The sequence below is a fragment of the Sander lucioperca genome, chromosome 7 (genome assembly GCF_008315115.2).
Source record: "Sander lucioperca isolate FBNREF2018 chromosome 7, SLUC_FBN_1.2, whole genome shotgun sequence".
NCBI lineage: Eukaryota > Metazoa > Chordata > Actinopteri > Perciformes > Percidae > Sander > Sander lucioperca.
In genome coordinates, this window is record NC_050179.1 from 8436857 (window position 1) to 8464538 (window position 27682).

At 39.0% G+C, this 27682-nt stretch overlaps 2 protein-coding genes across 6 annotated transcripts; both read left to right on the forward strand.

The window, feature by feature from the left end:
• Positions 1–1123: 1123 nt before the first annotated feature.
• On the forward strand, positions 1124–27123 carry LOC116038428 (cAMP-dependent protein kinase type II-beta regulatory subunit). 2 transcript variants are annotated; one of them, XR_004897850.1, is made up of 13 exons: positions 1124–1625; positions 2691–2726; positions 3780–3832; positions 3973–4056; positions 4293–4399; positions 4822–4975; positions 6513–6614; positions 6705–6779; positions 6889–6957; positions 7053–7188; positions 7297–7574; positions 16610–16616; positions 27113–27123. XR_004897850.1 is itself a non-coding variant. In XM_036003113.1 (11 exons), the coding sequence occupies exons 1-11, from the start codon at positions 1358–1360 to the stop codon at positions 7449–7451; spliced, it is 1239 nt and encodes a 412-aa protein (XP_035859006.1). In that variant the 5' UTR covers positions 1124–1357; the 3' UTR covers positions 7452–8673. The 2 variants fall into 2 exon arrangements, 1 of the variants encoding a protein (XP_035859006.1); XM_036003113.1 differs by lacking the exons at positions 16610–16616; positions 27113–27123 and having other exon boundaries at positions 7297–8673.
• hbp1 (HMG-box transcription factor 1) lies at positions 9041–19684 on the forward strand. 4 transcript variants are annotated; one of them, XM_031282823.1, is made up of 11 exons: positions 9041–9148; positions 10465–10636; positions 10732–10909; positions 11356–11476; positions 11621–11735; positions 13705–13826; positions 14629–14785; positions 15037–15181; positions 16035–16322; positions 18407–18548; positions 18676–19684. In XM_031282823.1, the coding sequence occupies exons 2-11, from the start codon at positions 10564–10566 to the stop codon at positions 18691–18693; spliced, it is 1359 nt and encodes a 452-aa protein (XP_031138683.1). In that variant the 5' UTR covers positions 9041–9148; positions 10465–10563; the 3' UTR covers positions 18694–19684. The 4 variants fall into 4 exon arrangements, with proteins under 4 accessions (XP_031138683.1, XP_031138687.1, XP_035859005.1 ...); XM_031282827.1 differs by having other exon boundaries at positions 9042–9148; positions 13705–13823; XM_036003112.1 differs by lacking the exon at positions 9041–9148 and adding an exon at positions 9193–9216.
• Positions 27124–27682: the final 559 nt, after the last annotated feature.

A 27682-nucleotide genomic window follows, 5' to 3' on the forward strand; every position in this document is an offset into this window, starting at 1 on the left:
ACCATGAACTTGTTGTCCATCCAGGTCAAAAGTGAATTTGAATTTTTTTACGCTTTTTCCAGTGTTTTTGGCTCTTTTTTATGCTTTTGACACTTTTTAAAAGGTTTTTGTCACTTTTTTCAATGTTTTATTTTTTAAATTCTTGATCAATAAACCTAATTTAAATTACATTATACCTAATTTTTGAGTTAAAAAAACAGAAATTATGAATTATTTTGACTAATAGTTAAGATCAAAGGATGTTGAGTGAATCACAGACTGGTTTATGTCAAAGTTTAGTCACAATACTGTTTTAAAACCATTTAAACATGTTTATAAAATTGAATAAAACACCCAAAATTCAATAAAAGTAATCATTAATTTTACGTGCAAAGATCACGTACATCCATGCATCCATGTTATTTTTGGGCATTTTGGTTCAAAGAAACCCATATTTCTGATATAAAAACTTTGAAAACGGGTCAAATTTGACTCGAGGACAACACAAGGGTTAAATGTTCTCCCTCTGGAACAAGAAATAGGCCCTAAACTGCTGGTGCTATTACAGTCTCTCTGTAATGAGCATTTGTCTTACAGCTGTTAATTAGTTTATGAATATAATTAATGATTGGAATTAAGCGAGTATGAATGCAAGACTGTTTTTTTTTTTTACTGTTATTCCTGTACATAGCAGCGGTTTAATTGTTTACCTGCTGATCGATTGTACAGTAAATTAATGATTATTTAGGCCTAGGCCTATAGCAAATATATGTCTATATACCCCCCCCCCCATGTCCTATTTATCTATGATAACACATTTTTATATTTAGTAAGGCTATTATTGCTTGCTGTATTTTATTGTAGGCTATATGCCCTTTTTTCATTAGACTATGAATTATTTATTATGTATTAAGTGAGACATTGGATAGCAGTGAAAATAAACACATTTGTTGGCCATAAAAAAAAGAAATTTAAAACTTACTAGGCCTACTAGACAACATGTATCTCATCTCTCGGTGAAAGTCGATCTCTCGCTGATACGAGGTTTCCCATCATTTGTATTTTGCGACTGACTGCAGTTTCTGCGCTGTTGCTGCTGATGCTCATACGCAATCCCTGGATAGGTGGTTGCCATGGATTCCTGGGTCACATGCGTGGGTTTCCTGTAGCCAGAAGCAGCAGAAGATGCTTGGACGCGAAATCCAGAGCCATTTTCATTAAAGGAAAAGAAAGGATTCGCTCTGGATGGCTTGCTGACTGGGTGGCCTGACTACACCCGTTTGCTGATTTTGGCTTATTTCATCTTATCGGTTTGATTAGGCCTATTTTAAATTCGCAGCAAACCGGTTTTGTCCACATTCATAGACTGATAATAGGAATGAGTATAGAAATTCCTGAAGGACTGACGGAGCTGTTACAGAGCTTTACCGTGGAAGTTTTGAGGAATCAGCCCAGGGATTTGCTCGAGTTTGCATTACAGTACTTCACCCAGCTGAAGGAAAGCGAGACCAAAGAGGCCTCATTTGGCAATGACCAAAATTCGGCCCCAAGACTGGGAAAAGCTGTCAATTTCATTGACGAAGCCATGCAGATCGATTCGGAAAACGGAGAGGAGGAGGAGGACGACGATGACGAGGAATTCATAGGTAATAGATTCAATGTATGTCAGGAGGGTGTGTGACAGTGGATGTCCTTAATTTAATTAGAGCAATGAGCATGTATCGCTGTGTGCACGGCTTCTGTTCAGTGGGAGAGAATAAGAATAAGCGCTGTGATGCTCCAGCGCTCGCCACCTTGCATCCACCACGGCTCTGTCATTTGCCATATATGGTCACGGAGGCTGAATGACGGTTAATGAACGTGTCTTGGGCTTCATCTGTGCAGACACGTTTTTGTAATAAGGACAGCTGTAAAGCAGGAACTGTGTGTTTCTAGACAGACCCTGCACCTCTAGATCATTTCAATATTTTCAGTTTCAGTTGCAGGCCTGATGGGCCCTGGTGTATCAACAATATGACAAAGCAGATAAAGGTACAACATTAACCCTCTGCTTTGATGCAAGCAATGCAAAATATGACTTTTACCGCCCTAGATTAATTTGTGCTTCCACATGTGGTCATGTTCAACACAGTGGCCGGTGCAGTATTGCAATAAGGTGCAGCAAGTAGCATAGCAACCCAGAGCTCTGACACAGCATCCCAATGAGTGGTAGGGTCTGCAAGGCTGGCTGCAATGGTTACATAAGGACTACTACAGTATATTTAGTCAATAAACTAACTATTGTAGTATTTTTGGATCAGGATTGCGCCCCATCACACCTCCAGTGCCTTGTCTAATGATATTCCAATGAGCCTCCTCAGACAACATTGGCTGACAGGCTATAAATGGATGAGACCTCCTATCTAATGGATATAACATACTGAGGCTATTGTGTTGGAGCTTGGCAATTTATGCTGTGTTTTACATTTGAATATTTTTCTTATTCAAATTTGATTCAAACACACTTCAAAGCAGCTGTCCTTATTCAGGTTTTACCCAAATGAATATGGATCCTTAGTAAGCACAGGGCTGGATGTATTCCACTACACATGTACTACTAATGCAGAAACACAGCGCATTAACCTTACCTTTTTTAGTAATGATTCACTTACTGTGACATAGATAACTTTATAATGAAATCCAACACGTTAATATGTTCTATGTTTTTGCAGCCCCGGTAATGAACAGATTCATCAGAAGAGTATCAGGTAAGTTGTCATTTGCTGGCTGTTTAAAGCCTGTTCTGTCAAGAGGAAAACTCTGGACATTGTCAGTGCTGGAAATATATTCAACTTTTTTGACACATGAATACTGAGGCCACGTCAGATTTGCTTCAGTAATACGAGTGATTTAGGACATTTCTTTTCATCTGTCTTTTCTCACTGTCTTTAACTTATATAGTAGAGCTGATTTATTAGAGTTTGTTAAACCACTTTGTCTCAAGTCTGGTTAATAATATCAGTAAGTGACGTGGGTAGGGAGATGAGGACAAGTACTACTACTAATAATAATCTTTTGCTCCTCATAATAGTAACATTCTGGCTAGCAAAAATTGCTGTATTAGGACTGATATATCTGCATGTTTGACAGTCTGAATGGAAAGTATGAGCAAGTTAATGTATTTAGTAACACTTGAGGCATATTTATTACCTTTTATCACTTCAGATGGAAAAATTAACATCCTCTACATAGTAGACTAAACATTAAACCAAAGTAAGAGTACTTGTACGTATATAAAATAAAATATTTAATAAAATACTGATACAGGGGTATATATATATATATATATATATATATATATATATATATATATATATATATATATATTATCAACAAGGTTGCAAGGGTTTAAGCATTATGTTTCTGCAAAATCAGAGTGAAGGTTCCCACATTTATGAATTGAAATATAAAGTATTTGTGTGTCCTGTAAGAAGCTAGGTTTATTCAAATAAAAGTATGTTATTACTACAGTATCTTGCTGTTAAAACACAGGAAGGAAATGCGGTGCGAGTGCCACCACCGTCACCCCATCCCCCAAAGCCCCACACAAGAAAAGTTGTGTTTATTGAAAGATTTATTGCATGAGACTGCAGAATAACCACTTGGATTTGACTTTTGCTGCTGGGTCACTTGAATAAGAAGCTTCATTCTTAAGCATTTGAGTTAAAATGTTGTTGTTTCCAAAGGTTCTGTCAGAAATTGGAATTATTTTATGAATTTGCTTTCTGGTAATGAGTGTCCGCTTGATCTCTGTCATGCAGTGTGTGCTGAAGCGTTCAATCCTGATGAAGATGACGAGGATAAAGAGCCAAGGGTAAACTGTGTTTCTTACCACAAATAATTAGAATTTTATCTGAATCAACAACTGAGTCAACATTATAAAGTCTTCTGTGTGTACGTTAATGTTTTGGCAAGCATAGAGTCATGTCACAAAACCTGTGCTTCAATTTGTAGGTCACCCATCCAAAAACCGATGAGCAGAGACAGAGACTACAGCAAGCATGTTGGGATATTCTTCTGTTTAAGAATTTGGATCCGGTGAGTGGATTATACCATAAGCACTCTGGAGTCCTCTGGTTTGTGCTCTGCCATCTCTTAAATTACACAAAGGAGAACATGGCCTGAGGCCAACAGCTTTTTGCTGCAGCTCAGTGCACTATGTATGATTTGTAAAGATGGTTATTTTCAAGTAGCTAAAACAGCTCGCTGAGTGATGCATGATTGTTTCAAGGCGTGAATTTCATATATTTGACTAATATTTCACACAATCGCAGGAAGAGATGTCTCAGGTGCTGGATGCCATGTTTGAGAAGTTCTGCACTGAAGGGGAGCACATCATTGATCAAGATGATGATGGGGACAACTTTTATGTTATTGAAAGGTGATCTTGCATGTGGATTTCACAACATGGCTTGCTCATTATTTTTGAATCTGATTGTTGATTGTTATATATAACTTAAAAAAATAATATATTTGTGAAATAATCCGTAAAATCAATGTTCAGAAACAGAAAACAGAAACAGAAAGCAGTTTATTGCCACAGTAGTGGAACTACATGGAATTTGCCTTGGTTATTGGGTGCATACATACATACATACAAACAAACTAAATTTAAACATTAAACATTAATATATATATATATATATATATATATATATATATATATATATATATATTCAGCAGGAAATATATATATATATATATATATTTCCTGCTGACTTAAGATTTCAGGACACACCAATATGGCTGCCCTCTGTTTATTATTTTTCTGATTGTCAATTTTTCCTTTGTATTTTCATTCAGTGGGACGTTTAACATTTTCGTGAAGGTTGATGGCACAGACAAGCTTGTAGGCTGCTACGACAATCAAGGCAGCTTTGGAGAACTGGCATTGATGTACCACACCCCCAGGGCAGCCACAATAATCGCCACCTCGCCTGGAGCCCTTTGGTGCCTAGTGAGTAAACCAGGATTCCTAATGCAAGAGCACAGTTGGCTCCGTGCACAGGTTTTTATAACATGCTGTGCTGTCAGTGCTGTCACGATTTACAGTAAATATCCAGGTTGTCTGTGGCAGTGTTGGCACCTGGCACCATGCAGTAGGTGGGATCATGTTGTCTGACTGAGATAACATACTGTATAAAACCCACTGAATGCAACAAGAAGTAAGTACTGAGTACTAGCACCTTAGATGAACATATGTAAATGAGTACTCAAGATGTTATAAATGTTGTAATTGTTATGTTATACATGTTATAAATGTTCAAAATGTGAAAACTGGGGCTGTCGACACCATCATGGAGAAGACACAAGTCGAGGTGAAAACAATTGTATTAACCGCATTGCTAATTTTATTTAATTGTTATTCCAATTTCAGCATTTTGGTTAAACAACATCCAACAACTTTATAAATTCTGTCCAAAACAGCTGTTGTGAATATTCAGTTGCTACTCGATCTGTGAAGCAGCTTGTTTATTAATGACTCAGTGAGGGTCGTGCCCTTAAACTGTGGGTAACAGCTTTGTTATGTCATCTGTGTGCAAACCGGGCAGGTTGCATCTGTATCCCCTGTTGACCCCTGTTGTAGTGCGTGTTTGAGTCTGTGAACAAGCAGCCAGTCCTGTTCGACCGACGATCCCCAGAGGTCGAGGAGGGACAGTGCTGCTGAAGGGCCTCTAAGCAAACAGTAGTTTATAGTAGGAGCTTTAATTAGAGTCTGATTTAAGTCTGGCATTCAAATTGTATACAGTTACCTTTGTGGCAGCTTGGTTGGATATTAAAGCTCCAGTACGCTAAGTCCTCAGGCCTAGCACTCTACTGACCACATCATCACAAGGTTAAAGCCATGTTTGGTAATTTGGTAGGGAATTCTTTGTTCCCAGCTAGAAGGAACTTGTTTGTATGTTTCCTACAGTACACTATTTAACCACTGCATGTTGTCATCTACATGTTGCTGGGCATTATTTGATTCTAAAATATATATCATTATATATTGTCCTGCTGAAATAACATACAACTGAGATATTTCTAAAGGTTTATCATTATATGCTACTGCTTGAGTTATCCTGAGTGGTGTAATGGTTTCCAGGAGATGCTCTGCTTACTTAACAACTGGTTTACAGCACCCCCTACTGCCAAATGTTGTTTCATATGCGTTATTGTCAGGTGAAAGGGTACCAGAACAGTCTCGAGCTGTGGGCAAAATGTAAATGAGTATTACCACCCAGCCATCCTGAGTTTTTAAAAGGTGCAGGGAAAGTAAGCACAACAAATAAAAATGATGGTGATGCAAGACTTTCTGTTCTGTGCATCCTGGATTATTTCTCCATTATGTGTATTATGAGTCATCACAAACAATAAGTAACATTTTACAGCAAGAGAAAAGAGAGGGGCATTTGATACTCAAAAAATACTCCAAAAACACAGGGAGGCAGGATAACACTGTGTCTCACATGCACCTGAATGTTTTCCTTTTCTTTGAATCTGTGTTTCAGGATCGTCTGACATTCAGGAGGATTATAGTGAAGAACAATGCCAAGAAAAGGAGGCTGTATGAGGCGTTCATTGAAACGTTACCACTGCTTACATCATTAGAGGTTAAGATTAGCTTTGTCCTCCAGTGTGAAGAAAGTGCAGTATGCATTTACAGTAAAACCATTGTTAACCAAATATCCTTTCATCCACAGCTCTCAGAGAGAATGAAGGTAGTGGATGTAATATCCACCAAGGTGTATAGTGATTCACAGCAGATTATTGCTCAGGTGATGAATCTCTTTGTATGATCTGTTCTTGGATTGATAATTTCATTTTCTGATGCAATGGAGAATTTATAAACACTGAGTCGCTTATTTTTTGGGCTTTGTATTACAGGGTGATTTAGCAGATCGCTTCTACATTGTTGAGTCTGGCCAAGTTAGAATCACCATGAAAAGAAGCAGGGTATGTTTGCCCAGTCTACCATTCATTTTTAAGTGTGAAAGAAAACTTTGTTTGCGTGTCCTGGTATGTTAAAGTGTGCATTTCTTTCTTGCCAGACGAAAAAAGACCAGGAGGATGAGGAGGTGGATATTGCCACATGCTCTAGGGGCCAGTATTTTGGGGAGTTGGCGCTCGTCACAAACAAGCCCAGAGCTGCATCAGCCTATGCTGTGGGAACCGTCAAATGCTTGGGTATATTTTGTGCAATTTTATGATTATTCATTTATTGCGTCCAGCATGTAGACTTCTCAGTATACCACTCATTATTATTCTCTTCTGTTCTTTTTTTTTTTTAATCAGCCATGGACATCAAAGCTTTCGAGAGATTGCTGGGCCCATGCATGGACATCATGAAGAGAAACATTGCTAACTATGAGGAGCAGCTGGTCACCCTGTTTGGAAGTAGCACTGATATTGAGCAACAAAGTGCATCAGACAGCTCCAATGGACCATGAATCGGTGGTTAAAATAAAAAGAGGCTTGTATGGAGTTTTTTCCCCCATAATCACTTAAATGGCTTTTCTTACAACAAATGTGAATACCCACTTCAACATTTGTGTGTCAGATAAATAACAGGCATTTCATTCATTTTAACAGAGTTTGCCACCGAGTGTTATGACGAAAGTAAAATAAGCCAAAGCAGAATTGCTCAACGCTTGTTTGAATTAGATTTCTCACGACTCTCACCCTAAAAATGTAAGCGAACATTAAACTTGTCAGTGTCAGACGTTTTGTTAACCCTCACCTTTTCTCCACAGTATTATATTTACACCTACAGTATAATATTGTTTGCACATTTGTTTACATTGTTGGTCAAAATCAGATGCCAAAACTAATTTCTTACTGGATAAGTGTAAGCAAATATGTCACAATCTCTTGTTGTTTTTGGCAAGAGCACTAACACTCGCAGCATGAGGAAAACTGCCCCAACATGAGAAAGGATTAAACATGTGTAAAATAAGTTAATATAATGACATATTTCACATTTTTATCACAACAGAATGTAGACTTGGCAGTACTTTAATACTTTTACAAAATTAATTTATGTTTATTATAAGATTTAATCCCTTGAATACATGTTCATAAACTGTATCATTGTTGGTAAGTGTGTATTTGTGGCTGTTAGCCTAATACTATGCTTTTGCAAAGAAAAACTTCAGAAAGATAGCTGATAGTTTTGTAAGAATATACAACACATTGCTGTACAATTAAAAACTGAGTATTTACTGTTATTATATATGCCCAGCTTTAATTTAACTAGTTGCCCCACTAGACTGTAGTCATTATAGGCAGTGTCTTGAAACAATTGATTTTTCTGTGTTTTAATGTAAAGTTTAAGTCATATTGTTTATGTGTCAGTGAAACATACATTATGATTATGATATCCATTATTGCTGTCTACCTCTGCCAACAATTTCAATGTTCCCTCTAAACAGAAATCTAAAGTGGGTCTCCTCTCTCTCTCTTCTCTCTTTTAAAAATTAGTTGAAGTCTTCTGTATTTTGTCTGTGGTTTACTGCAGCTTAAACTGTTTAAAGCTGGTTTAACATTTAAACATTCTGAATTTATTTCCCCTCTTTGTGCAGGTAGTGCTGGTAATTTTTAAGGCAAACCCATAATACTGACGAAAGTACGGCATGTTTCACTTTTCATGTCATTAAAGAACATTTTTTATATTTGCGTGTTACATAAGTATTTGTTACTATAATGGAATAGCACACTTTCAAAGCTTTTCATTCATTCCTTACAGTCGTTCATTAACTATATGTTGTAATAAAACAGTTAAAGCAATTGTTTTTATGTACAAGGGAAAGGACAAATAATCTAGAAAGCAATGTGAGTAAAAATGTACTTCTTGCTGTAGTTGCAACCATAGACAGTATCAACATTGAAGATAGAAAAATAATGTATTGTTCCTGTCATTGCCAATCAGCTGTTACTGGGTAGTAACAGGCATGAACGTTCATCCAATCATACGATGATCAACAAACTAGGCTCCACCTTCAATATTTTTCTCAACAGTATCGACCAATAAAATACCCGGATTCTTGTTATTGACGTTCTTATTCACCAATGGGAGGCTTTGTCTGGAAACATTCATTCCCACCCTTCGAGTGAATGCCAGAGAGTTTCTTGATGGCGACAAGGTTTGGTAAGTGGGAAGTTGACTACTTTTTTTTCGAAGAAATTAAAGGTTCGAACTCAATTTTAACTTAAGCGTTGTGTGATCAGTGTCTTTACAGTTCTACCATGGTGTTTTAGCGGGGTTGTCACGCATTTATTTGATGTCGAATGACTCGACTATGTTTTTTTTTCTGCTGTGACGCTTGTTTTGGTGGTAACAAGCCCAACCGACAGTAGTTTTGTGTATCAAAACATACAAAACAAGTCTTTCAATTGGTAAAATCTGCCTCGATTCGTGTAAAAATGTCCTTTAAAGGCCTCGGGGTTTTCGTGTCATTCATTTTGAACGGGGCAGAGGTTGCGTCATGCCTCAACTTGTTGACATTCTTTTGTTTACAATGTAGCTAGCTAGATCATAAGACTAAACACGACAGCCTCCGCGTTTGAACTAAGGACGCTGCTGCTGATTTTGAGGAGTGGGAAAACAGTAGACCCGAGCTTCAAACTGTCTTTTATACTTGATAATCATTTTGAAACGTTAGCTAACTATGTCATTCGTATATCCGCGTTTACGAAGTCTTAAGCAACGGTTTGTCAGAGCTTGCAGCGACCATGATGGGTTGTCAGAAAGCAACCGTTAGTTCTTCCTTGTGAACTGATTCATTTTATGTTCCCAGGTTAATATATATATATATATATATATATATATATATATATATATATATATATATATATATATATATATATATTTATATTTTTAAAAAAAATACTTTGCATGACGCCAAATATATCAGACAAAGACTTTATTTTACCCTGTCATTGATATTCTTTAAAACATTTTCAACTTCGTGTTTTCGAGCCTCTATTACGCTACTTTTCAAAACGGAATTTCTGTTAATTTTCACTTTTGCTACGCAGTTATGAATGAATGAGCTCTGGTACGCATGCGCCAGATCCTTTTTTAAGTTTATAAACAAGGCCTCCACGCAGCGGGTCACATGACTAGTCACAGAGGTATACTGTCTCGATTCAGAACAAAGGAATCCCTAAAAGCTTCATACATTTTCCATTGATGCATGCAATGCATGACATGTCTTGCTATGATAACATACTGCCTGGGGTATTTTTTTTTTATTTTCCGCGGACTAAACCTTTTACGGATTATGTGTAATGTTTTTTACTCTATGGATCCGTTCGTTATGTCAATGAATACAACAAAAAACCGCTGAACACCATTCAGACGTATGTATGCAATTACAAAAAATGTCGTTATTGCTTAAGTCTAATTTAAAAACAGCATTGGAAATAGATTGTAAAGCTCTCGGGTTGTCCCTTTTTGTTTAGCATAAAATCAGCTGATGTGGCAGAATATGACGATGGAAGCTGAGTAAACTGACCTGCAACCTGTTAAAAGAAATAGAGGAACAACAGAACATTGTGAGAATGGACGAGTCTTTCGATCCACTCAAGTGCAACGAGGAATTGCCTTCCTCACCTGGGTGCCACATGGATTATGGTAAAATCATAAACCAGCAAAAATTCACATTCTACATTTAAGTAAACTGAACTTTTCTACATCAATTATGGATATTATTGTTGACTTCTCCCTAGATGACATGCCAGAGTTGCAGGAGGTAGAGGACCAGAGGTCTCCAGGGTTATTTCAGGTTGGAGCAGGGGTGTCTCACCAGGAGCTCAGCTGCTCCCCCAACACCAACTGGCTCACTGAGCTCGCCAACATTGCCACCAGTCCTCAGAGCCCCCTGTTGAAGAGCGTCCCACATAAGAGGTTCGTACCAAGGCCAACTACCATGAAAATCAACAGTCTGATGAGTGCATACAGCGATAAACTCAAAGAGAAGTTGACAACCCCTGTTAGCACATAAGTACGTAGTACCCCAGGGTGGGTATTCCACAAAGCAGGATTGGCAAATTAGCCAAATAATGTATAAAATGTTATGAAATATCTTCTAAAATTCTGTTGAGTTTTTTGCACTTATTGAAGTAAATAACCCAACATGTTTACGTTATTACAACCAGGATATTGCAAAATCATTTTCACAGTAAACCTGGCTAACTTTGTGTTGTTGAATACCCCTGCTGGTGCTAAACAACGTATTAATCAGCTGTCTGTAGATTATAAATATCACTTATATTTTACTTGAAAATATAAAGTGTAGCCAATGACTATATATGACCATGATATATATTTATGACATTGTCATTTTATTCCAGATCATCTCCAGTCCACATCTTTGGCAACAGTAATAGTTTACATTCCTACGCCCGTCCCCCATTAGCCAGTAGTGCACCCAACCCGTCCAGAGGCCACCTCAGGGAGCGCAGGCGTGTCAGGGTAACCTTTCACCTTTGAAAACCTAAAAATCATCCATTTTTGCAGACCCAGTGATTATTTCCTAGAACATTCTGTATGACATGTATACAAAAATTGTTTATTTTACTGATGTCATTGTAAGATGTTTTTTATTATTTACAACAGGCTAGCAGTGAATCAGAGTCTGGAGTTTTCTCAATGTCCTCATCTTTTTCTGATGATGAAGACATGGCCTGGTCTCATAACTGGCCCTCCACAGCCTGGCATTGCTTCCTTAAAGGTGCATATGTACACAACCATGTACATACTGTATGCATCCACCAGTATACACTTAACACCTTAAAGTGAAACATTGAAGTGAAACCTACATTTTTCTAAGAATTTGTTGAAAGAAAAAAATGGTCTTAAGAATTATGCCTCATAACTTAAATGCACAATCCACAGTCTAGTGTAAGTACATACTCCCCATTAGAAAACAAGCCATTCATTCATGATTTCTTAAATCTATCTACATCAGTAATGTATAAACACAAATGTAAAACACATTTAAAAACAAAAACAAATATAAGTTGAGAAACAATTATATATTCTTTATCCTAAGGGAAACTCTTCTGGAATGTTTGTGAATAGATCTGTAATTAATGTGGTCAAAACGGTACTGATTGGTTGCTTAACTGCTCTGCCCTCAAAGTGTGCTTATGATAACCAGACATGTAATCAAGACCGTTTTGGACTGAAGCTGTAGAGGTGCAGACGCTAATCTTTTGTTAAAGGTGCTCTAAGCGATGTCACGCGTTTTTAGGCTACAACATTTTTTGTCACATACAGCAAACATCTCCTCACTATCCGCGAGCTGCCTGTCCCCTGAACACACTGTAAAAAAACGCGTTCTCTGTAGACAGCTCAGGCTCCACAAACGGCAACAAAAACAAACTGTGCCAACCGGCACCACGAAACATAACAAACAGTGTTCCAGCGTTCCAGCCAATAACCGACAAGAAGGATTTTTTGGGGTGGGGGTTGGGGGGTTAGTGCGCGGAAGGACGGAATGAGGAGGAGGGGACAGGATGAGGAGGAGGGAGGGGCGAGCTAGCCTCAGTTTTGTTTGACAATACTTCGAATGTCAACAAGAAGTAACGTCACCCAACATTGCTTAGAGCACCTTTAACACTAAAAAGCTCCTCTCTTTACAACCCGGGGTCAGTTTCAGGTAGAAGGTTTAACAAACTCTGAGTCTAACCCTGATGTCTGAGTTGATTTACCCTGAGATGGGAAACTCTGAGTTTTCGGTTTCAGAACAGCTGATATGAGTTGGTTCAATCAACTCGGAGTAGGTTCACCCGCGTGCACCACCACCACAATAAAAAGGCAGTATGAATGGTAACATGGTAACAACCACAAACAAACGGGTCGGCGGAAATACTCATGCGCACAAACAGCGAGTTTGAACATGTATTTCGTTAAAAAAGTACAGCGGCTGCTGCTGCAAAAGAGAGAGAATTGGTGTGGGAGAAAATTGCTGCTTGAGTCAATGTGTAAGCATTAACAGTGTATTAATTTCATATTTAATCACAGTTAACTTATAATATTAGCCTATATATATATATATATATATATATATATATATCCATATCATCTCCCGATGTAAACTCTCTGTGAATTAATACAGCTTTTTCATCAACGGGATCGTCGACAAAAGGACATGACATGTTTGAGAAAAAAACGTTTTAATCTGCCTAACAATAAGTTTTATTTATTAAGTTTTTATTCATGCAGATAACAAACTGCATTAAAATGCACCTGATACAGACTGAATGAATGAATGAGGAAATGAGAGAGAAGAAACCTTGAGTTTGTCTCAGTCACCTCCCTCTGACACTGTGTCAGAGGGAGGAGACTGAGAGAAACTCAAGGTTTCTTGAAGAAAACCTGCTCCCGACCAGGTTAGGTTCACAGACTCCGTAACCATAGTAACTGACTCTGAGGTTAAGTTACCTCTCTTTCTGAAACGGAAAACCCAGAGTTTCCCTCATCTCAGGGTTAACAAACTCAGAGTTTTCACTAAACCTGCTTTCTGAAACGGACCCCAGGTCGAGCATGAGTAAACATTTGTACAAGCAAAAATTTGTAAAGAAATTCTGACCTCAGGTGTCCAAACCGCAGTATTGCATCCATTTTCCAGCATTCTCTTCTTGTTATCAACACACATTTGCTTATTTATCATGTCACATTGTTGTGTTGATATTCAGGAACTCGCCTGCGCTTCCATCGAGGTCCTAATGTGGAGTGGCAGGAAGCTGATGAACTCAGGGATTCTGATGATGACTCAGATGATGAAACCATGATGCCATCGTCCTCCTCTTTTAAGGTAGTGACTTTAGTATTTCTTAAAATTATTCATAAGAATCGGCTATACTTGGGAATACTTTACTGCTGTGTACACCTTATGTTTAGTATTGCTGCATTAATGACTAGATGAATGCATGATGCAGTGTGATGTCAGTGGACTTAATCCTGCCGCGTCCAACCGCGTCCACCCAGGCTGCTGTGCCACACTACACCCCGTAACGCCCTGCTGTGCCCTACTATGACATGAACTACTATGACTACCATTGTGATCACTGTTTCACTATCTTTATTATGACTATTATTGCCACCATTCACCACTTCCCCAACTGGTGCCGTCAGACACCGCCTACCAAGAGTCTGGGTCTGTCCGAGGTTTCTTCCTAACAAAAAAGGGAGTTTTTCCTTGCCACTGTCGCAATAGCTACTGCTAATGCTTGCTCTTGAGGCAACCACTGTAATAGTTGGGGCTTCGTAAACTACAGAGTTTGGTCTAGACCTACTCTATCTGTAAAGTGTCTCGAGATAACTCTTGTTATGATTTGATACTATAAATAAAATTGAATTGAATTGAATGGCTTGTAATGGCCACAAGGTGGCAGCCAGGTTGACAGTGGAGGGACAGAAAGTTAGTAACTAAGTGCATGAATAAAACAAAACATCCTTGATGATTTGCAGTGGTGGTCTCTTAGTATCATAGAAACCAAGTGATCAGGCACCAAGTAGTTTAAACACCAATTCCTCTTTGTTAGTGAGGTCCACAAGCTCATCTTGCTGGTGAGTAAAGCCTTTTCTTCCATTTTTTTTTTATTTTGCTTCATTTACAGAGATATGGTTTAGAGGGGCTGAAGTTGGTGAGCCACGAAGAGACGTTATCTTTTGGCCAGGCAGTTCTTAAACTGACCTTTGACCCTGGTTCACCCGATGACGGCCTTTTAACAGCCGAATGCCGATTGGATCACCCATTTTTTGTCAAAAATAAAGGTAAAATAAAATCTTTTGAAAAGAATTCTTAGATTTCTGTTCAAAATCAGTGCACATTGACTGCAGGTTGTGTTCTCCAGCTTTGTTGGCAAAATGTCAAAAACATTTTTTTTGTAATATGTGAAATTGGTCTTTGCCAACAGAAGCTTCCACTGACCAAATGTTTGCCAAATGCAAGATACTTCATTTTTTGCTTAAATAAACAGTTTTATGATCAAAGTAATCTGTAATTTACCATCTGTGTTTTTCAGGGTGGTCTTCCTTTTATCCGAGCCTTACTGTGGTGCACCATGGGATCCCTTGCTATGAGATGCAGTTGGGCAATGTGTGCCTGCCACCAAACCACCCAGAAGCCATTAACTGTGATGACTCTGTCGTCTTTGACACTTTCAGAAGGTACACTCCTATAACTAAACTTAAAGTGGCTGTAATTTATATATTTATATAACAATGTATAAAATGACAATGTGACAGTTTGAAAGGGGTCGCTCGTAGTGATGAATATACATGTGCAGAGAATTGTCACCTGACTGCAGCTCCTCTCAGCTTCGAACCTGCAATAACCTTTTTGGCCACTTGGGGATCACAATTTGAACACAATATTCCTGCTGTTTTTCACTGAAAACAGCTGCCCGCTGCGGCTGAAAGTGACACTATGAGAGCGGTGGAATTTAATCAAATCAGTAAAGTTGCAGACCGAAAGCTAAATAGAAAAGCAAGCAATAATCAATTAGTTGTCCGATTTTTAATTTATCGCCAACTATTTTGAAAATCAATTAATCGGTTTCAGTCAAAATTCTTTGATTCCACCTTCTTAAATGTGAATACTTTCTGGTTTCTTTACTCCTCTATGACAGTAAACTGAATATATTTGAGTTGTGGACAAAACAAGGCATTTGAGGACGTTTGAGGACGTCTAATCATCGTACAAGACGATTAGAAGTGCGAAGATATAGATGATTTCTATATCGCTTTAAATAAAATAAACAAATGAGTTAAAAATATGGTGTGTATTCTAAAAACAAAATAACTGGTTTATAAATATGTTACTGCAGTTATTCATTATATAGCAAATCTACAATCATTTACATATCCAGTATTTGTATATTTGAGACATTTTTTGACGAGTGACAAGGTGACATTTTGTAACAAACAGCACACGTACACACTGGAAAAAAAACTAATTGCAGTAAAATGTGATAGATTAACAAAACACAATATTAATGTCTGCCTCTCTTTTCTCCTGCAGTTATGACTTCACCCCACTAGACTCCTCAGCAGTGTATGTTCTCAGCAGCATGGCTCGTCAGCGCAGGACCTCCCTGTCTAGTGGGGGTGCTGTCAGTCCAGACTGTGATAAACTTGAGCGTTCCAGCTCTCCACAATCCTCGACTGGCAAATCAAACAGGAGCCACACCTCAGGGACAGCCAGTGGTGCCACGCCTACAAAATGCAAGCGGCCAATGAATGCCTTCATGCTCTTCGCCAAGAAGTACAGAGTGGAGTACACACAGATGTATCCTGGGAAGGACAACAGGTATGCAAAAGTCAATGAGATCCAGTGCACTTATAAATAGTGTTTTGTATCGCAGACTTATCTAATTTAGGCTAATGAATTTCTATATTACCATGTCACATTTTTAAGTACGCTCACATTAGCCTTGTGTTCAATATAATTTCCTGAAAGAGGATGTGATGTCACAGGTCCAGGTGTGTGTAGTAAATAAATATTTAGCAGAGCGATCACAAACAGTAAACAGTCTATGAAAGTCTTTTGACAGTTGTAGTCTAGTTGTGTAATGTACATAGCATGATGGCACACACTGCGTCAGTGTTTCTTTAGTCTCGCTTTGCCAGACCCTCCTTCAAAGCGCGCAAATGGCATTCGAGGATGGGAGGAAAACATGCTCTGGTTTGTTGGCATTTCTTTAAACCAATCAGAATCGTCATGGGCGGCGCTCCGCACAGAGCCGCTGCAAAATAGTCGTGCAAGAGAAAACTCAGATTGGACAGGTGTGTCAATTTACCCTGCAGAGATCAGTCAATAATAGTCTTCATTAATCCACCAAATTTAAAATTCCAACACAAAGAAAGCGGAAGGAAACGGAAAATACATGCATTTGGCGGAATTTCCTGCTGCACAGGAGCAATCCCAGAAGTTGAACGTAAACTAGTGTTTCTTTGACCAGCGTGGACATGTCCGACTGCAAGTTCATTGGAGCTGACTGGAGATCACAATGAAACAGCAGAGACCTGCCTGAATGAGAGAGGGAGTAAAATTCGTAGGGTGGAAGTATAATATGACCGTACTGTTACAGCACAGTCTCGTTTTGTGTTGACATGTTAGCTTATGAAGCAGAGGTACTGTTAGAGAATGAGGGTAGACACAGTGGGCCAGATGTACGTACATTTGCGAATGTACGTACATCTGGCCCACTGTGTCTACCACTGTGGCTTTCATGGGCGTTTTTTGTACATACCGCAGAATACATAATTAGGCGCACTTTACGCTTCCCCTCCCATCTCTTTATGGGAAACTCCCACTTTCCCCTAGACCCTCCAATGAATGGATATGCATGACACGGAAAAGCACAATTTGCCATTTTCAGTTTAAGACAGGCAGTCTGCGCTTTACCTCAGTGTGGCCTGTTTGTACATACCTCACCATGCTTTTATCATACGAAACAAATACGCCTGAAGTGGGCGCAAAAGCATGAGTACATCTGGCCCAGTGTGTATTGACAGTTTAAAAACAGAGACCCTCTTTGTGTTGATTGTTAATGAGTGAACCAGGCTAGAACTGTCAAGCCCAAAGTGACAGATTAAAAGTCCATGTCATTATATGTGAAGCTTTGTAGTTTAACACAGAGCACAGACGCGCCCGCTGGAAAATAGGGATGAGACCCCAATGTTGGGGATAAAGTAACACAGCAATGGTCTTGGTTTGTTTGGTAGCAAAACTGAATGAGTAATGCTCTCTCCTTTAAAACCCACCATTAAAGAGCCCATGAGCAATGCATCTTTGGACCAATTTTTTAAGCCAATCATGTCTCAGCCAGTGTGGTTTCCACTGCATGTGAGATAGAAGATCTCTCTCGCTACAGCAAGACAATGTTATTTTTTTTAGTGTTAGGTTTCTTTCAAAATCATTCTAGGGTAGAAGTATAATCAAGCTTTGTCTTCAATGTAATTATATTTTTTTGGACCATTAAACATGTTTATAGGTCAATTATTCATTTAAAGCCACAGGTCCCTGTTTCAGCTCTTGAGGTTGGCAACCCTGCCTTAAACTAAAGGCCTAAATTGATCAAATCGTTTGTCATTTTTCAGGGTCTTAAAAAGTATTAAAGGTTGATAAATCAATTTAGCGACAATTAAGGCCATATAAAATATAAAAAAAATATGTTTCATGAGTTTTTATGACATACTATACTGTGACCTTTTTGTAATGGCATACTTTACTGACCTTTTAAATGGCACTTTTTTATGGCATACTTTTGTTATGACATACTATACTATGACTTTTTATGACATACTATACTATGACTTTTTAAATCTTTTTTAATAACATTTTTATGGCATGAAAGTCCTTGATCTTCTGACTCTCACCTTAAATTCCAGAGCCATTAGTGTCATCCTGGGTGACAAGTGGAAGAAGATGAAGAATGAGGAGAGGAGGATGTACACCATGGAGGCCAAGGCTCTGGCTGAGGAGCAGAAAAGACTCAATCCAGACTGCTGGAAACGTAAAAGAACCAACTCAGTAAGGAGAAAAGTCACTGTACTATAACATCTAGTAGCTTATTTTTTTTTTTAATAACATCCACATTGTACGCTGACATTGCATGTTAAATTATTTTTATTCATCATTTTATGTTGTCTTTCAACAGGGTTCCCAGCAGACCTAGATAATCCCCCAGAAACCCCAGCTGCTGGTGTTTTGACATGGAGAGGTGCTGGACAGAGTTTGATGGAGTGCTTGATGCCTCTTTGCTCTCCTGTATTCTTGAGACTCAACTGTGATGCTGAATTCACTTTCTTTTTGTAACCTTAAAACATTAGAGACAAACCAGAATTATGAACTATAAACAAAACATGTAATCTAGTCACTAACAGTGCATATATTTTCTAATATCTTTAATTTCAAAGATGTCTTAATCCCCTTATATAAGAATGAACCTCCTCATTTATTCCAGGTTATTTCATTTCAAGGTTGGAAAATGAAAGCCTGTGGTGCTATGCTTCAGTGTAGAAGGGGCAGTAAACAACAAGTGTCTATTTATAATTGTAAAAGGGGGAATTTTAGCTAACTTTTTCACAACTGTTCAAATGGATTATATTTGTAAGATTCAATATATTGCACAAATTGGTAACCCTTTCATACATTTTTTAATACAGTATATATTCTGCAGCTCGACTATTGTCAACAGTTTGTGATGCTGCCCTGCCAAGTTTTTAGATTTTTGCCCAACCACCCGGCCATATGATGAGAGGGCTTTCAGCATGTGGTGGTGGGTTCAGTCACAAAGCACTTCAGACCTTCGCTGGAAGTCTTTGTATCTTTTGCACTTTATATAAATATGTAATCTAAACCTATACAGCCATTGTATACCGGTGCAAACCATTTGAATATTACAGCTAGTATCTTGACAGTTAGCCGTTTGACACATTCATGGCCCACTAGCCGTGTTCTGCTTTCAGGTTGCTCTCGAATTTTAAGTGCTTTGTTGATAATGTACAGGTTTCACAGCCCCAACAACCTCTTGCACAAAATATCCTTGTATCATATTATAAATACTTTTTTAAACTCGCATCTTATCCAAGTGTTTCATTATTTTTCATAAACTGTAATCAACCTGTCGGGATGCTTGGCTTTGTGAATATATGTTTTTGCCCATCTTTTGTTTTGAATTATTATTATTCCTCTCATGAATAAGTGTGTTAAGTGACATGATGAACCAGGCAAATTGGATCTCAAGCTTTAAGAGCTCTTGAATATCTACTGATTTGAATTTCCGGCCAGTAAAGTCTGACGTTTCCAGGTAACAGCACAGTTAGTGTGTTTTATTCTTCTGTTTTTCTCTGTGACAACAAAACCAACATGCACATATGCTAACAAAGCCTTCCAAGGAGTTGTACTGAAGCAAGACTATTCACTCTTGGGCTGAAAGACACAGTGTTAAAGGTTTTCATTGAATCTTGTGCTCACTGGGACCCTGGCCTCTTCCCCTAGAGATGAAAAGAGATCTGAAAGGAACGGAAAATGAAAGAACACATTATCATAAGCTTTCAACTGAAGACTGTTTTAAAGGAAGACTTGCATTTTCGCACAACATCCAGTTAGATGTAAAAGATTTGCTTAATTTACCTTGCGGTTTGATGCTTGCACAGGCATAAAGAAATTATAAAAACAACTGGTAATGATATGCAATATTATTGACAATTTACTCAAGTCAATTCTGATTTGTATAGCCCAATATAATAAAGTTGCCTCAAGGGGCTTTACAATCTGTACAACATAAGACACCATCTTTCCTTTTCGACCCTCGCTTCAGATAAGGGAAAACTCCCCAAACAAACCTCTTTAATGATGGAAAAATGGAATAATAACTCAAGAAGAGAAACTGAGGAAGGATTCCTCTTCCAGGATGGACAGATGTGCAATAGATGTTGTGAGAGCCAGAGGGTGCCGTAACTCCATTTTTGTTCAGTGGAAGACATGCCACTTTCCCCCTATGATATAAACATCTCTCATCTCAATTCTCTCTTTGTAAAGGATAACATGATTATAAGGTCAACATACTGAATCTGTGGTTTAAGAAAATACCATGTTGCAGTTATAAAAATAACAGTTACTACCTTACCTTACTATATGTTTAATCCCTCAAATGATGTATGGACATCGGTTAGTTGTCTCCAAGTAGAAATGGTTAGTCTGAAAGGATGAGTTTCACAGCCCTGTATGCTTCATGAAATAACAATGATCAACACCCTGCAAGCCTCTCAAGCACTGGAATCTAATTATAGCATTTCCATAACAGGCCACCCCAAAATGATTAGAGTTGAATACTTTATGGAGTTTGTGAGGAAATGGAAGTTGTGTCGGATATGCTTCCTCACCACTATTGTAAGTTTAAATTGAGCACTAAAAGACTAGTAGTTATTGCTGCCAGAAATTAAAAGCATTTTTCAAATATTGTCACAGTTTTGTAAATTAAAACAATGTGTCACCGTCATGAGGCAGATTACACAATATAGAAGCAGAATTGTCCATTTGAGAACTTTACTTCGCACACACAGTGAAGGAACACGGCATGCTGCTGTAAAAATACACACAGTTGGGTCTTCTAACCTTTGATTTCTAATGGCGGCTGTACTGAGGTTTAATTTAGGCTAAAAACAAATGTACATGCAATCAATCAAAGCTGTGGCAAGTTAGATTTCAAGTTATTTTTCTTGAAGAAGTTCAAAGTATATTTATTGTCTGTTGCAGGGAAATTTGGATTCATACAAAACACATAAACACCGATGTACACAATAATAACAAAAAACAAGACATATTGTATTTAACAAAGTGGTTCAGTTGGAGGTTCTTCAGCGTCTAGGTCAAAGTACAAATAAACAATTTAAGCTATCTGTGCAAATGAGCAATCTACAGACAACAGTTTAATACTATCTACTGTTTAACACGTGAATGACAGCAGGGACAAAGGAAACCTTATATCTGTTGGTCCTTGAAATCATATGTTGAAGACTTAAGTACAGCAAAAATAATGCATTCCTCTTATTATTGTAATGCCACTGGCAATATGCAGAGAAAGGTTTAGTTTTGCACAAATGGCTTTCATTTATGCACAAGGTCTTTTGACAGGAACAATTAAAAGGAAATGAATACTAAAATGAACTATTAGAATGGAGAGAAACAGGCATCATCAATACTGGCTTCCTCTTAAATCAGAAGCTGCACCTTAATCAAGGCTTTCTAATTAGGGGCAATTAGCTTTAGTAATTTACTGAGCGATATACTCTCTGCCTTTGTTAGAGAAACATGTTTGTGTGGCAGTGATCTCTAAATAGTATTTTGTTATGGATGCATGACATTGATTTTTGGATTTATTTTGTTACTATAAAATTGTTGTACTGTATGATCTGTTAGAAAAAAGGAGCTGTATTCATACAGTACATGTCTTAATTTTTTATATATTGGTACATCATCATTCACGAACAAATGTAGCAAGAAATACTTTGGGATTCTCTTTGCATGTTCATGCTCACTTGTCACTCGTCTCAAATCAATGTACAATATACTGTGTCAATTTAGGAAAAAAGGAGCTGATATTAAAGACATTACGTAGTGGCAAAGGAGTGTGCGACAAAAGTGTTCTTTTTAGACATTTTTATGCCACATGTCCTGATAGCTTTTAACAGTCCACATAATCAACTTTCTTAAAACCTATTGAGATATATACTTTTGTGTGTGCACATTCAATCATTTTGTTAAGTTGGTTCAAAATGAAATGCTACAGTGATTATGGTGACAAGTCTGTGTTGGTGCTTTGTTTTTTTTTAACTCCACCTACATTACATTTCATTTAGCTGGCGTTTTTATCCAAAGCGACATCCAAACATTGACACACATTCACGGCGCAGCATCGGGAGCAATTCTGGGTTCAGTGTCTTGCCCATGGACACTTCGACATGGTACAGCAGGGCCAGGGATCGAACTGCTGACCGGTCTACCAGCCCACCTAAAATACCATCATAATTCTGCTGCTGAACACTCAGAGTTTGGCTGGCTCTGCGACAAGTGTGATAGACAGCTCAACACTTGACCTAAAAAAACTGTCAATATTTCTCTTTTGTTCAGCCAATTAAGAGGCAGTGAATGTTATCTTGTCACTTTCACTCAGACACAGTCACAGAGTAATTTTAAACCCACTGCAGGAGCACAAGCTACAGTGGTTCTGCCCATAACAGCTGCAAGGGGGCAAGCAACACTGAACAATAATCAGAAATCTGTGCTCACTTACGTAATTTAACCTTCATTCAGGAGTGGGCTGTTGATACAGAGTGCACTCCAAAGTGGCACGATGTTGGTGATAATCTGATGATGAAGTGCAGATCATACGGAAGAAGCTGAAGCCAATATTCTGATGCAGTGAGGAAAACACTTGAATCAGTGTTTTTACATGCTAAACCCTAATAAACACCTTACATTACCGCTGAACATTCTCCAACACATGCAACATTGTATTGATCGTTGCTGAATGTATGTTTTTCTCTTCCTTCCAAAAAAAACAATCATTTTAAGTCATGTCAGAGATTTGAAAATTGAGTGTCTAGTGTATAGTATGTCATGAAAAGTCATAAAAAGTCATAGTATGTTATAAAAAGTCATAGTATAGTATGTCATTAAATGTATGTCAAACTATTTAAAAAAGCCATAGAATAGTATTTTATAAAAAAACATGAACATCGTGACCCATCGGGTTCGGGCAACGATGTTCAGCTCTAATCTGGTGGCACTAAGGAAAAGTTGGAGGATCATCAAAGTCATTAGGATTAATTCTCTGGGGACCATGAATGTCTGCGTTAAATTTCACAGCAATCCAACCAATAGTTGTCAAAATATTTCACTAAAAGCCAAAATATATCTGGTGGCACTAGAGGAAAAGTTGGAGGATCACCAAAGTCATTAAGTTTTATCCTCTTGGGACATGAATGTCTGTACAAAATTATACCGACCGACCATCTCTAGAGCCACTAGCGTTAGCATGACTAAAACAAATGCCAAACATTTTCTGGTTCCAGCTTCTAAAAGATTATTTGCTGTTTCTCTCTATTCTATATCTTCTATATCTCTCTATTCTATATCTCTCTGGACTATGGACAATGTGAAGACACCACCTTGGATTATGGGAAACTGTTAGGGATGCACTCTGTCGTGGTTGTGTATATTTCTGTTCTCTGTTGTGTATATTTCTGTTATGGTGGTGTATATTTCTGTTTCCTGTTGTGTATATTTCTGTTGGGGTTATTAGGGCCCGAGCGCCGACAGCGGCGAAGGCCCTATTGAAACTGAAGGAATTATTATTTTCCTGGCAAATGAATTGGCTTTTTGAGGGGCTTAACATATTCAAAAACTCACCAAATTTGGCGGTCGCATCAAGTCTGGTGAAAATTTACGTATTTTAAGGGTTTCGGGAATAGGCGCGCAAAAATGGCTCGCTAGCGCCCCCTACAATGTTAAAAAAATTGAGCCCCTGCAGTGCGTTTAACGTAGACTCACGAAACTTGGTACACATATGTAGCATGTCAAGATGTACAAAAAACGTCATTGAAGCCATACCCTAAGCCCAACAGGAAGTCCGCCATTTTGATTTCAAAGTTCGAAATTAGTGCGATTTTGGCCATTTCCACATGTCGTACTTTAACGAACTCCTCCTAGAGATTTCATCCGATCAACTTCAAATTCGGTCTGTGCCATCTTAAGACATTAAAGATGAAAAGTTGTTAAAAGAAAAACTTTTCGTCATAGGGCATGGCCGTGGCGGGGCGGCCATTTTGTGCGTTTCGCCGCCGAAACAGGAAGTGGGTGTAACTCGAGTGTACATTGTCCGATTGGCTCGAAACTTTTCAGGATTCATAAGAGTCCAACCCTGAGGACAAATAAAGGCCGATATTTACTTAAAGTCATAGCGCCCCCTAGTGGCAACAGGAAGTAGGCCTAAAAGTCAAGGTGCTATACTTTAACGAACTCCTCCTAGAGATTTCATCCGATGTACTTCAAACTTGGTCTCTATCATCCTAACACCTTAAAGATGAAAAGTTATTAAAAGAAAAACTTTTCGTCTGACGGTGTGGGCGTGGCGGCCATTTTGAGTGTTGAGCGATGAACAAATAAATTGTTGTAACTTGAGTGTACGTTGTCGTATCTGCCCGAAAATTCTCACGGTTGACAAGGGTCCAGGCCTGAGGACACCTACAGGCCATATTTGACTTTTGGTCATAGCGCCCCCCGCTGGCAACAGGAAATGCGCCTTATATGACAAACATCATCCGATTTACATGAAACTTAGAATGTGTGGTCTACATGTGATAATGAGCCGGCCCCTATAATATAACCACGCCCACTTACTCAGGCCACGCCCCCTTTCATAACATTTGTACCGTTTAAGGTAGTCTTGTGTGAGGTGTCATTGAACTCAGCAGAGAGTTGCTTCTTCATTGGTGATGGTTTGGCCCGCCCCCTATGCTTAAACCACGCCCCCTTTCATGAATGCTGATCCATCTAAGGTAGAGTCTTGTGTGAGGTGTCATTGAACTCAGCAGTGAGTTCCTTCTTCATTGGTGATCGTTTGGCCCGCCCCCTATGCTTAAGCCACGCCCCCTTTCATAACATTTGAACCGTTTAAGGTAGGGTCTTGTGTGAGGTGTCATTGAACTCAGCAGAGAGTTGCTTCTTCATTGGTGATGGTTTGGCCCGCCCCCTATGCTTAAGCCACGCCCCCTTTCATAACATTTGAACGATTTAAAGTTGACCATTGTGTGAGGTATCAATGAACTCAGCAGAGAGTTCCTTCTTCATTGGTGATGGTTTGGCTCGCCCCCTATGTTCAAGCCACGCCCCCTTTCATAGCATTTACACCGTTTAAGGTATACCCTTGTGTGAGGTATCATTGAACTCAGCAGAGAGTTCCTTATTCATTGGTGATTGTTTGGCCCGCCCCTCTGTGCTTAGCCACGCCCACTTTCATACATGGTGACCCGTTTATGGTAGAGTCTTATGTGAGGTATCAATGAACTCAGCAGAGACTTCCTTTTTTATTGGTAAAGGTTTGCCCCGACCCCCATGCTTTAGCCACGCCCCCTTTCATAACATTTGAACTGTTTAAGGTAGAGTCTTGTGTGAGGTGTCATTGAACTCAGCAGAGAGTTGCTTCATCATTAGTGATGGTTTGGCCCGCCCCCTATGCTTAAGCCACGCCCCCTTTCACAGCTAATGAACTGTATGGTGTAGAGTCTTGTGTGAGGTGTCATTGAACTCAGCAGAGAGTTGCTTCTTCATTGGTGATGGTTTGGCCCGCCCCCTATGCTTAAGCCACGCCCCCTTTCATAACATTTGAATAGTTTAAGGTAGGGTCTTGTGTGAGGTGTCATTGAACTCAGCAGAGAGTTGCTTCTTCATTGGTGATGGTTTGGCCCGCCCCCTATGCTTAAGACACGCCCCCTTTCATAACATTTGAACGATTTAAGGTTGACCATTGTGTGAGGTATCAATGAACTCAGCAGAGTTACTTCTTCATTGGTGATGGTTTGGCCCGCCCCCTATGTTCAAGCCACGCCCCCTTTCATAAATGCTGACCCATCTAAGGTAGAGTCTTGTGTGAGGTATCATTGAACGCAGCAGGGAGTTCCCTTTTCATTGGTGACGATTTGTGGTGTCTGAGTGCCGCGCAAATGCACGGTCGCAAGGAGCGGCTACCGCCGGTGACCCCGACGCGCGCAGAGGAGCGAGGGCCCGTCCATCGCTGCTTGCAGCTTTAATTTATAGTTCTGTTTCCTGTTTTATTTTGATAGTCTGTTTTTCTCCCTTGTCTTATCTAGTTTTACTTCCTGTTTTCCCGCCTTTTTTGATTACTCTGCCCACTCCTAATGTGTTGCACCTGTTCCCCAGCCCTAGTGTCACCTGTTCCTTGTTTTCTCATTTACCCTGTGTATTTAGTTTCTGCATTCCCTTTGTCTGTTGTCAGATTGTTGTTTCCGTACTGTGTCAGCATGTCAGTTCCCAGTCGTGTTCAGTCCTGTCTTCTTGTCCTTGGAGTTTTTTGTCAGCAGTTCCTGGTTTTTGCACTACCTTTGTTTTTTGGATTCCCTGTTCTTGGTTTCTACACTCTGAGATTAGTTTTTGCCTGCTCCTCTCAGAGGCCTGTACTACGAATCAAGATCAACATGCCCTGGATTTATTTCAGTTATCCGGCTTCACCTAACCTAACAACCGCGGTCCTGCATAACCTGTGTCACGCCGGTGGTTAACAACTAGTTCAATCAACCCAGGGTTTACCAATCCAGCGGTGCGCGTGTTCACATAAAAGAGGCGGTGTTTGCGCAGCATGACCAATCACAAACATCTACCAGAGCTGCATATTTTAAACAAGAAGAGCAAACTATAATTCTACATAAATATGAAGAACACAGACATGGTTTTACAGGCAAAATGCAGGAAGGAAAGCTGGCAAAAAAGCTGACGCTGTTATGCGTAAATCATAACGCTTATCCTATCAATATCACTTCCAGTGGTGTAGTCTACGTGATAGTAAGCTCCAGGATTTCCATATACCCACTTAAAAATGCCCAATGACACGTAACAACATACTTTCCATTATATGTTTGATATATTTTGAATTATCATCTGTGCTTTTTTCTTCACACAGCCTCAATGGAGGTATTTCACCATAAATTGGTGCATAAAAGTGTATCGGAATGCAGGAAATGAAGTCGTTGATGCTTAAAACTTCCCTGGGGAGGACACCCAGACCCCCCACTATGATATGCACCCCTCCTCCCCCCAAAGGCAGATTCTGGCCAAGATACAGTACAGTACACCCACTACAATACATTAGACTAAACTGGTCACTTCCCCATCAGTCAGGCACAAGATCTGATCATATATAATTACACTTTTGCTTTCCATAAACTGTTGTTGCTTTAGGCTTTTATTTCAGTTGCAACCCTGGCAGTGGTACGCGATCGTGAGAGAAAATAAAAAAAAAACAACATAAAAACATAATTTAAACCGATGTGCGCATTGGCAACACACGGCTCAAGAAGCCAACAAATAGCCTATACGCAATTCCCTCCGCTGAAAATCTATATCTTTCATAAAAATACCCATCA

Coding starts and splice junctions, on each gene's coding strand:
- LOC116038428 (XM_036003113.1), top strand. CDS start 1,358: ATGAGTATAGAAATTCCTGAAGGACTGACGGAGCTGTTACAGAGCTTT. Junction 4,057..4,292: donor TGTTTAAGAATTTGGATCCG/GTGAGTGGATTA, acceptor ACACAATCGCAG/GAAGAGATGTCTCAGGTGCT. Junction 6,615..6,704: donor CACTGCTTACATCATTAGAG/GTTAAGATTAGC, acceptor TTTCATCCACAG/CTCTCAGAGAGAATGAAGGT.
- hbp1 (XM_031282823.1), top strand. CDS start 10,564: ATGGACGAGTCTTTCGATCCACTCAAGTGCAACGAGGAATTGCCTTCC. Junction 15,182..16,034: donor GTCTTTGACACTTTCAGAAG/GTACACTCCTAT, acceptor TTTCTCCTGCAG/TTATGACTTCACCCCACTAG. Junction 16,323..18,406: donor TATCCTGGGAAGGACAACAG/GTATGCAAAAGT, acceptor CTTAAATTCCAG/AGCCATTAGTGTCATCCTGG.